The 11586-nt window shown below is 39.7% G+C and overlaps 1 protein-coding gene across 1 annotated transcript in view; it reads right to left on the bottom strand.

Moving 5' to 3' along the window:
- Positions 1-3040: 3040 nt before the first annotated feature.
- The window catches only part of LRRC8C (leucine rich repeat containing 8 VRAC subunit C), a 77034-nt gene continuing 68488 nt past the window's right edge, over positions 3041-11586 (bottom strand). The window contains exon 3 of the mRNA XM_087820576.1: positions 3041-9566. Coding sequence (XP_087676702.1) covers positions 7293-9566 — 2274 coding nt within the window. The 3' untranslated portion in view covers positions 3041-7292. The remainder of the gene's footprint in view (positions 9567-11586) is intronic.

Below are 11586 nucleotides of genomic sequence, written 5' to 3'. Positions count from 1 at the left end.
TTTTAGCAGTTTTATATTTTGTGAGTTAGGGAAAGCTATTTGAAAATAATTGTCTAGCTGGTTTGCCATACTGAGGTTTGATTGTCTTAACATTGTTGTTGGTAGAATTTAAAGGGCAACTCAGCCTGGATTTTAGGAAGTGTATGGCGCACCCTTTATCAGGAGGCTCCCTGCTCAGTGTAGGGGTCCAGACCTAGTTTCCCCAGAAAGTACCACTGTGGCATGTAGATTATTTCAAGCTGAAAACAACTGAAGCCCAACAAACTCAAAAAGAGTTTGTGTGTGTGTGTGTGTGTGTGTGTGTGTGTGTGTGTACCTCCCCCTCACCCACCTATGAAATTCCAACAGAAAAACCTCCTCTGGGAAGGGAGCCTCGGCAGTCACCTAGCATATATGGATTAAACATGGCAGACAGGAAGAAACCAAGCAAAATCTGTTTGTTAGATTCCCCTCTGTGTCCCATTCTTTCTAGTTGGTCAAGTAAGAATTTGTTTACCATGTTTGCTCTCACCTACCTGCAACCTGCCTGCTTTCCCTTGGAAATTCCAGATTCCTGCCCCCGCTTCCTTAGTCCAGACGGGCCTGTGTCAACCGCCTACTGTGTCCCGGGTCTCATAATCTATGGAACCCCTGTATGTACATACGTTAATAAATTTGGTCATTTTCTTCTGTTAATCTGTCTCATGTTCATTTGATTGTTAGTCCAGCCAGAAGAATTTAGAAGGGTAGAAGAAACATTACTTTTCTTCTCCCACACTTCCATTTCCTTGCTCCCTCAATAAACAAAAGTTTTATGTAATATAAATCAGGTATATAATTCCTGTGGCATTCTTTCCATTTCCCATTTGACACAGATTACTTGGATTTAACAAAATATTTATGTAGCTAAATGGTTAGACTGAGCAGTTCTGACTGAAGCTCAATCTCAAGTTTTCAGTTTCAAGCATGAACTTTTTTTAAACACTTTCTCATAAACTAAAGGCTGTCAACATCCTGTCTTTGTTTCTGGACACATGGAACAACTGAATCTGTTATCATGCTGATATTGTTAAGGCTCAGAAAGCGACTACCCAGAAAACCTGAGTCACACCACCGGAGGCTAGAACCTGAGGAGAGTTAAGAAAAAATCCTGAAAAAAGTCTTTCTTGCCATTTTAACCAATGTCAAAATAATTTTTTTTTTCTTTAACATCACTTAGAGATCATTGATGTATGTGACCTTTCAGGTTTTTGCTGAGATTGGCTACACTCCAAAGTATTTTTCATAGAGCAAATTTCAATTACTAAGAATTATAATTTCTACATATAAGTCAATAGGAACAAATGGAACTCATCAACTATTTCATAAACTTGTGGACATTTATTCTTCAAGCCTACAGTGAGTATGCCTTCATGTTTCTGCACTGGTTTGAATTATTGAGTAAATTAACTTGAGATGTTCACAACTGTCCAAATGTTACTTAAAGTAATATTTTACAAAATTACTCCACAGTCTATGCGAAATTATAAGGGAATCCCAAGGATCTTTGCGTATCAGACTGGAGAAATGTTATACTTTTTTTCAACACCAAAATCACTACTGGGAAGTTGATTCTTTTTAGAACATCTATGGAAAAGATATAAAATGCAAAACTTACATGTTGCTTCTTTTGTGTTACTCCTCCCAAGATCAATGTTGCCTGAGACTACTAATAAGAATTCAACTAAACTTTTTTAATGGTGATGTCTAGATGCAACCTAAATTGAAACAAAATTAATTCTTTAAAGGATTGAAGAAATAAACTAAAGAGAAAGCCCATCTTCTACTTGTTCCCAAATTTTATAACCGAAGAATCCATGAATTACAATAATCAGAATGGCCAGTCTACTGAGATGTTTGGTATTAACATCTTTGCCTAATGCTGTCTTTTATGCAAAATATCCAAAAATATTCTATCATTTACGGCATCTGGATCATTTTTACACCTTGCTTTGTTCAAATATGTTTAAGTATGATACCTAAAATATAACCTGTCTTCAAAGATTGACACAAAAAATAATGCAGCTTATACACAGCTTTTCCCTTTTCCCTACTTGGATATTTAGGATGCGACATTCAAACTTAACTTCGGAAATACGCGGGCCCTGTGCTATGGCTATGTACCCCTCTGAGTCTAAAACTGGCTTTAGGGACTTCTCTCTTCGTGTACTTTTCCACCCAAACCAAAATACTTATATCTTCCTAGCCAATAATAATAAATAACTGAATCAATTTATTTAATTTCAGTGTTTATTTCAATATTCTATATAAATGAAAGGACTGAAAGATGCAGCAGTGGATAGAATCTTACGTGCAGGTTGCACTGAAATTACCAGATGTGCCTGCCTTTTGCATTCCTCAGTTGTGGTCTGAGAGCCCGCACACTGCCTTCGCAGTGTCCAATACACACTCACATGGCCTCTTTCACCACGCTCAATCCTCTGCATCCCCACAGTCCTTCTTCAAAGGACTATCAGCTGATTATCAGTGAAATAACTGAGCCGTGACTGTAAAAAAATACGTAAAGTCACAATTTAGCTTCAAAAGTTACCAATCTCCAATTTTGATGCATAAATGGTACAAGATTTCTTATAAAAGGCTTCCCTAAGCCTGGGGTGTATGTGGTTCACCAGGGGAGTCCTCCTCGCTGTGCGGAACCATTCTGATTCCTTTAAGTAACCACAGTCATTACCACCAGGAATTTACTGAAAGCTGGGCTGGCTGGACAGCAACTGGACAATCTGACCTGGCAAATGTACAGAAATTGCACTCCAGATTCCGTATTAAGGCACTAATTACCCAAATGAAACTCCAGGGGCACCTTGGGTAGACGCGGTGCAGTGAATTAAGGAAGGAAATAATTAGTCACAATTGCAGAAACTGGCTAAACACAAAGTGAAAGAATGCATGCAGCCCATTTCCTGGAGTTCAGGGAGGCTCAGTAACGGAATATGCAAAAATACAACACAAATGCAAAGAAAACAGGAGCTCTCCAACGGAGTAAGAAAGGGACAAATTCCAATTTTAAATTACAAAAATGACTTTATTTAAGTTACTTTCTGTTCCTATGTACTACATAGCCAAATAACATTAAGACGTTTTACCATGAATTTGCGCGATGACAAATCAACTTTCAAGCATTTTTTGATAGTCTTAGAGGTTTTGCCAGCATTTGACACAATCTGAACACAGACAGACAGCAAGAGGAAACAAGAGGGAAAACTGAGTGGGCACATAAGGCCTTGGATTTCAAACCCAGCAAAAATATTCATTAAAAAGGCAGAATCGGGTGGGAGGGGGAACGGTATTTAGCGGACAGCAAATTTATACCACATTAAAAACCATGCATAGGGACTATTTAATATGGCCAAGAAATTAAGTTCAAAATTATGTTCCCCTTTTCAAGATCTTCTGAATGAAAAATAACTTCCTTTGGGTGAGAGCAGACCCTCTTCCCTCTCCCCAAAATTAGCTTAGGGATGTTACCTGTATCAGTGAATGGCTTGGGAAAATGAAATAAGAGTGGATCCCTAGTTTGAAATTGTATTAGAAACATGTCACTGAGGCCTAAATCTGAAAAATCAGTAACAGGTTTCCTTACAATGTGTCCGAATACTCAAGGAAAGGTCTAAAATCTTAGACCTCTGAGGCATCCCCCCACTAACAACTGTGTTGTTTTGCTAATCTGTTTGCTAACCTAAGGTTAGTACGGAACCCTACCCTGAGTTACTGAGATCCTACCCAAATGTGGTCTGAGTAACATGATCACATTCAGAATTAACAGAATGCAAATTGAATCTCAATTTAGTCTAAACATAAATTGAAATTATACCAAATTTTACCTATTCACTACTAAGTCCTGCTGACAGTTTGCATAAAGATGGATCATGAATGTTCACTGTTCAAGTAAGTATGTCGTTACTATTGATCAGGTATTTGGCATGAAATTACAGAGTAAAATGAACTACTTTAAAATGAACTTTTCTTACAGTAGGATTAGGAAAATAGGTAACGGCACAACTCCTCCTGGCGGAAATGACAAGAGATGTAAAGATTTTTTCTCTTTTTTAATATCAGAGATCATATTGCAAGAGCTTAAACTTTCTTCATCCCAAGTAACCCAAGGAAGATCCAGGTTGTTTAAGCCCCTCTCTACAAAGATGGCTTGAGAGAAAGGTAAGGAGCCACCTCTAAATGAACAAAACACCCACTGTGGACATATTTTCCATGCCCTTCTGGAAGCAGGATGCCATGTAAATTGTTAGAACTCATTACAATAGCAATATGGGGAATGTGTGGCAGGGAAAAAGGTGGGTGAACAATTTAAAACGTTTTACAATTGTAAATAACAGGTTTCATTGTATCAAGAACCTTTATATTAAAAGTGCTGTTAAAAACAGAACAAAAGGAAAACTCAACACATAACTAGTTTTCTGAGGTGTGGTCTTCTTAGGTGAGTTCCATTGGGATATACTTATATGATCTGTTTCAACCAGACCATCAGCCAGACTGTTCTAGACTTAACCATTAAAACAGACCCAAAAGAGTACCGTTATGGGCTTCAAGCACCCATAGGAGTTATGAGTACATATGGTGCTTTTATATTTACATAAGCAGTTTCCCATGAATCCTAGAGGTTGGAGAAATAGAGCTAGCTGTTCTGTTTTAGCAAGAGCACTTGTAAAATATGGAAAAAAGAGTAGGTAAACATCCCTTTTACATGAAGTTGATCTGTTAAAGGACTTTAGAAAAGTCAGCAGTTTAGTTACCTGAGTTTCCCATTTAAAGACTAAATAGTAATTGAGTGCTTTTTTTAAATTTAAGAATGTGAACAAAAATCTACAATATTAAAAAGGGCAAGAGTCAAAAATTTCGATTCGAGATAAAGTTTGAGAATTTTGAATTTTTATAAAATCTAATAGAAACATCTGTGAATTTTCCTTTTTAGTGAAAACATAAAGTTATGGAACTACACTAATTTATTGAATGTTATTCAGAACTTAGGCAAAGGGTCAACTTGCGAAATCATTAAGAAAGCAAATCAAATTCTTTTGGAATTTCGAGCAAATTGTTATAAGTGATAAAATAATTATTAGTTACTTACTTGAGTTATGAACCCATATGAGATTCTGAGTTAATATCAGATAAAGGCTTTAGCATAAACATGATTTTTAACCTGAATAGATCCCCTTTGAAGGGTGATACAGAAAATAACCATAAATTGTTTACAGAAAAATAGTGCACCCAGTGTTTTAACAGTAGCTCTTGAAGTTTGCCTTTCAACAGGGTATTTTTGTCACGCTCAGCTATGGACAATCTTTCAGGTTTTTTGTTTGTTGAAAACAGGTCTATGTCTCTAAATACAGCACATTGTTTATAATCAGGATCCTACCAATATTCTGGAATTGAATATTTTATCCTATAAGAAATATAACCAGTTACTATTTTAAGCATATTGTTTCAATTACAGGTAGAAATAAATCAGCTATATAAAATCACCATTCTAACCCTTTAACATAGAGCAGAAATAGTGAAGCACTTTGGTCTACCTGATTAGATTATCAAATAAATGAAAAGCATCTCTTTTGCAAATTCTTCACCCCATGATGTACTGTAACATTAAGAAAAGGACTGAGGTCCATGTATCTGCTGAGTAGTCCCTGCAGTTGTGTTTCATGACTCACAGTAGCACTGAGCAAAGTCACCAGGATCAAGGAGTGAATTTTAAAGGCAGCATTTTGAAACCCCAAATCATCTTCCTACTTTCTCTCATTGTTAGGTCACAGAATTTTCTTAGAGGAGACCAGGGCTTGGAAAATGGTCAAGGTGATTTGGTAAATAAACAGAATTCCATGATCAATAGTACTGGTCCTGGACTGAGGGCACAAATAGTGTTTTCATTTTCCTGTTCCACACAGCTTAACAGTTAGTGAAAAATTTTGCCTAAGACCTACATATACCATGTTGGATTTTAAAGTGCAAAGAGACATGAGAGTTCTATTGATCATCAGGCAAAATTGTTGCTAGGTGACATCCAATTAGCAATTTATTCACATTTCGGAAAACAGTAACAGAACCAATCTACATGAGATACACGTTTTAAGCCAAAGAGAGCAGAACGGGTTCCTGTGCTTGCATCACTAGCATTCACAGCAAGGGCAGACTTGAGGGAAATTGATTAAATATATAATATATATAAATATGTGGATTATTTTGTGCAACAGGCAGGATTTGAATAGATTCCACTGCCATACTGCCTGGAGGAACCAGTGGGCCTGGCTGGCGTGCACCAGCTCTTTAGCAGAGTGCTTTAGTAGTGAAATATTTTTCCATTTGATGTATCTACATATCAAGATATCAAAGATGATTAAATTACTCAAAAACCAGGCTTCTAATTCTATGATTTTAAAATTTAATTACCTGTTTTAATTAAAATAAATCTAGCTTCTCTAAGGTTGCTTACCAGTACTATGTAGCTATATTGAGATTAAAGGGGGGAGCCTCCGTTTTTAGTTTTTGAATATTTTTAAACGTTGGTAAAAGTGGAAATTGATTAAATTATAAATGACCAATTCTAGCATGCCAACTATGAAAGATTACTATCTTCACTTGCTTAAAAATCCTTATCTAAGGATACCTTTAACTGTCAAGTATATGAAATAACATAACTTAGGGTTCTCTTGGAGATGGGGGATAATTTCAAAATAATAGTCTGCGACAATGCACTTATGTGAATTTAAACTCCAGAAAAGAGTGCTCTATAGAATAACAGGCTTGGCCAACGGAGAAGGCAGCTGGTAGTAAAATAACAGCACAGATTCCTTGGTATACACACAATGACAACAGGAGCAAGGAACTGCACAGGTGTAAACGAGCTAACCATGACCTTGGCAAAGTATCTTCATCTATTTAAAAAAATACCAAAAAGCATGCAACTTAAAATTCTCTCCCTTTCACAAGAATTAACTGGAAAACAACAACAACAACAAAACAAAACAAAACAACAGATGGAACCATGAGTTTCTGTTAGTAGAAAACAGGAATAGGTATATTAGGGTCCAGGACAAATAAAACTTTAAAATATTAATATTGAAAAAATACAATTAAAATTTTATTAAAAAATACATACTCCTTACTCAATCTTTGTGTACATTTTGTTTCGTGTGAAAAGAAAAAAAACAAAACCATAAAATAGGAAAGGCATTAAGACTACCTAATTATTTATACTGTATTTGGTAGAAGCAAGTTTCAGTCAAACTTGAAACAAAAATAAGTTATTCTGTTTTCATTTGCTCCCGGACATCAGAAGGCAGAGTTTCAAACAGAGCATCTTCCACAACTAAACCAGCTCTCTTCAGAGCTCGGCAGTCGCCCAGCTCCGGAGGGAGGATTTCAAAGTGATTGCCTTTAACATCTAAGTAGGAGAGAAACTGTAAATTTCCAATTTTTGGTGAAAGTACTGATAGGCTGTTTTTCCCGATCTTCAGAGTTTTAAGTTTCTTGCAGAAGTAGAGTTCATCTGGAAGGTTCTCCACTTTGTTACAAGTGATGGAAAAATACTGTAAACTTTGTAGAACTCCGATTTCAGGCGGGATAAAACGAATGTCATTGTAGGACAGGTCCAAGTATCGGATTTTGTTGCATAGGAAGAGGTGGGAAGGCAGCACCTCGATTTTGTTGTGGCTGAAGGACAGACGCTCCAGGCTGGTGAGTTTCTTTATATGCTCGGGGATGTAGGTGATGCTGTTATGCCACAGTTTTAACACTGTCAGCTTCCGCAGGTGCTGGAAGCTAACGATTTCTTCTATAGATTTCAGATTGTTTTCCTTGAGGTCCAGTTCCTGGAGGCTGAGCAGGCTGAACACGGCGTGCGGGATGCGCTCCAGGTCACAGTGGACCAGCTCCAGCTCTGTGAGGTTGGTCATCTTCTTCAGGTTGTTGAGCATCACCAGCTTGGTGCCATCGTTATGGATGCACATCTTCTGGAGATGGCTGGACACGTCCACCACGGCCTGAGGGATTTTGGAAACGTTGCTTTTGATAGAGAGCATTTTAAGGCTTTTGAGATCCCGCAGAGACTCAAGGGCGACATTTTTGGAAATATCGTGACTTAGCGAGCCAACCAGGTAGAGCTCCTCCAGATTCCGGAGCCCATACATCCAGGGGGGCAGCTCCCTCATATCATCAAACTTGACGCTCAAGACCTTGAGGTTTTCCTTCAGGAAAGAGAGGGCCGCGCTGTGGATTTTGACCGAGCACTGGTGGAGAGAGAGCTCCTGGAGGTTCTCCAGCTGGGCGATGGTGGCCGGTATCATGACGTTCTTAATGATCTCCAGCTTTAGAGACTGCAACTCCGTAATCTCGAAAACGGTGTCTGGAAGGCCGGAGAGCATAATGAGAGGCAGTTCCAGGCGGTTGTGGGCATTGGTCTGCAGCTTCTGCCGCAGCTTATCGGGGGTCCACTCGTTATTTAAGTTCAGCTGCTTTAATTTGTTCTCGCTCACTTCAGACAGGAACACTGCAAATCTCTTGGAATACAGAGGGTCATACTGATCTATCATATGAAGCATAAAAGCAAAGTCATTTTTCACATCTGGAATATCATCGATCCCAGTCTCCTGCCGGACATACTCAAAAGAGTACTCTCTCAGGGAACGGTAGAAGAGCCAGTACAAGGTATAGAGGCACGTCAATCCATAGATGCTTACAAAGCACAGATAGCAAAAGGAGAGCTTGGAGAACAAGTGGGCCATGGTGTGATTGCAAGAAAAGTTCTTATATCCAGTCATGTCCTGAATGTCAACGTTACAGTCCACTGTAAACTGGACCTTGGAGACCAGGGCACTGTTATACGCAATGATGATGAGGAATTTGATAACCTTGAGCACAGTCTGGCGAACATACATGGCATAGAGAATATCCCCTTCTTCCACGTGCAGCCTGAACTTCTTCACCTTCTCGAATAAGGCCTTCGCTTGCTCCCCCTCTTTCTTATCAAGAGCCCCCGCAGTGGACTTGTCAACCACGAACTTCTCCGGGATTGACTTTAACGACTGCGAGTTGACCAGGTTGCCTTCCTGGGCAGACTGCACGGTGTTGGACCTGCTCAGGTTGTTCTTCCTGTTGTCTTTCTCTTCCGAGTCCTCCCCGGACACCTCCGATAAGGCCCGTGTGGTCCAGGGCGAGTCGAAACACTTCCCCAGGATGGAGATGAAATGTTCGATTTTGGAACTGGAGCCGGGGAATTTGAACCAAAAGTTGCTGCAGAGCATGAAGATCAGGGTATGAATGAGAACAAGGTAAGGGAAATACTTGGCATACCAGTGCAGGGCCCGCTCATAGCACATCTGGTTTATGAAACTGTACTGCTGCAGGTCCAGGTCTGTCTTCAGTCCTTTCATCTCCACCGTGACCGGGCTGGTCGAAGACGGTTTAGGTGGAGGCAGTGGGGTGGTTCCGGCAACTGCTTGAGAGACATTCAAAACGGAAGAGTGGTTCTGAGACGGCTGAACCCGTTTCGGAAGGCAAATGATCTTGTCTTGCATGACCTAAAACGCAGAAATAATATTTTCAAATTATATTATTCAAAGAGCTTTCATAATGTCATTAGTGCAAAGAAAGCAGCAATAACATCCAATAAATGCCCATTTCCTTTGTCTGGAGAATACAATGTTCAATTCCAGTGTAAGGTTTTATCCTTAATCCACATGTTGGAAAAATGAAATATATGACCTTGTTAATCACATCTAAGTTAGGAAAGAAAACAGCAGTTTTGTTAAGACAGAATGATTCACAACAAAATAAATCTTTAAAGAATGGTAATGTATTTTTTAAATATTGCTTCCCCCCCCCCCCCCCTCAAACCGGGACCTGGGAGAACCAGTCATTGGTCTGGGAAACACACCCTCTATCGGGCTCGACCTTGAACCAGGCTCCTAAGATTAGATTCACTTGTGTATGAGAACAAAAAGGACTGAAAGGAGAAAATAGGGAAGAAATTCCCATCACGATCACTTCCTTATTCTTTCTACCCGTATCCTGGACTACACGCACAGACGAATGTGAATGGCTTTAATACAGCGGGGATTCCCTAACCTTTTATAAAAACCATTTCTTCAGAGGGAGGTGAAAGGATACACAGCTGTTCATTGGTTAAATTAATGTTTAAACTTGCTGGCTTTTCACACAAAATATTACACTGAGAACTTCTATTCCTCTACCAACACTTCAATTTGTTGAAAAGAATATTAAGCCAGCAGCCCGGCCGGGGTGGCTCAGCGGTTGAGCATCAGCCTAGGATCCAGGAGATTGCAGCTTGATTCCCGGTCAGGGCACATGCCTGGGTTTCGGGCTTGATCCCCGGCGGGGGGGCGTGCAGGAGGCAGTCGATCAATGACTCTCTCATCATTGATGTTTCTCTCTCTCTCTCTCTCCCTTCCTCTCTCTGAAATCAATAAAATTAAATTTAAAAAAAAAAAAAAAAGAATGCCCAGCAGTCCCATAGGATTGCAATTTGGGTAAGAGAGAATGTGTCCTTTGTGAAGATTAGGTAGTATGCAGATTAGGTAGTAGCATCAGGCAGAATACACCTCGAATCAATCTGGGGGAATCACTGCCAGAGAGAAACACACGTAAGTGGGAACAACAGGCAAACAGTTCAGAGGAGGAGTAATGACCAAGGAACTGACAGCAATAATATGTGGAATTAATAATGCAGGGAAAGTCCATTTGTACCTTAAAGTATCAAATGGCTAGAAATCCATAGTGTTTAGTAATTCTGCAACAGCAAAATGTTTAGTAATTTTGCAACAGCAGAGTCCTTTATATTGATTAGAGAAAGAAACGGAATCCATTGCAAAGTGCACAAGACAGAAGTACAAGGTTTGTCAACAGAGTGGAGCATCGAATACTTAGAAGAGGGCCTGATACATGGAAGACCACCAGTATGCATTTGCTGAGCAAGTGACTGAGTCCAGAACTGATGCTAGTCCTTCCAGTTCGCAGTGGCTGTAGGCCTGGATGGGGCCATACCGCTCGTGGAGATGAAGATAAGGATGGTGGTTATAGTAATGATGGCAGCAAACGTCTGTTGTATTTAGTATGCAACTGACCTTGTTTAACAATGTCAAAGGTATTAATTATTTTGTCACCTTAACCTGATGAGGTAGGCACTCCTATTATTCCCATTTCACAGGTGAGGAGACCAAAACACAGCAGAGTTAAGCCACTTGCTAATGTCATCTACCTCAGGCCACCTGGACCCAGAGCCCACATTCTTATTTTATTTTACTGAAGTTCTAGGAGTAGGCAGAAGGTGGGGGCACGGGACCAGCAGGGAGAAGAGAGTGCTTCCCTGAGCAGCGACTCCAAGAGTGACACCTTTGAGCTAATATGCTAATATGACATTGTTAGTGGTGTGATGAAAACACAGAAGAATCAGTGTGAAAGCAAGATCAGTTAGAAGAAGGAAAAAAGGCAGGCACTTTTTTAAGGTGCTAAAACCCTGCTAAGCAACCAGGCAGACCCATTACTGTTCCCCTGAGCAGCCTTCCCCAGGCTTGCTCCTAA

Source organism: Miniopterus natalensis, chromosome 9 (genome assembly GCF_054644295.1).
Source record: "Miniopterus natalensis isolate mMinNat1 chromosome 9, mMinNat1.hap1, whole genome shotgun sequence".
NCBI classification, from domain to species: domain Eukaryota; kingdom Metazoa; phylum Chordata; class Mammalia; order Chiroptera; family Miniopteridae; genus Miniopterus; species Miniopterus natalensis.
The sequence above is the reverse complement of the archived record's forward strand: the minus strand, read 5'-3'. Positions and strand labels throughout refer to the sequence as shown.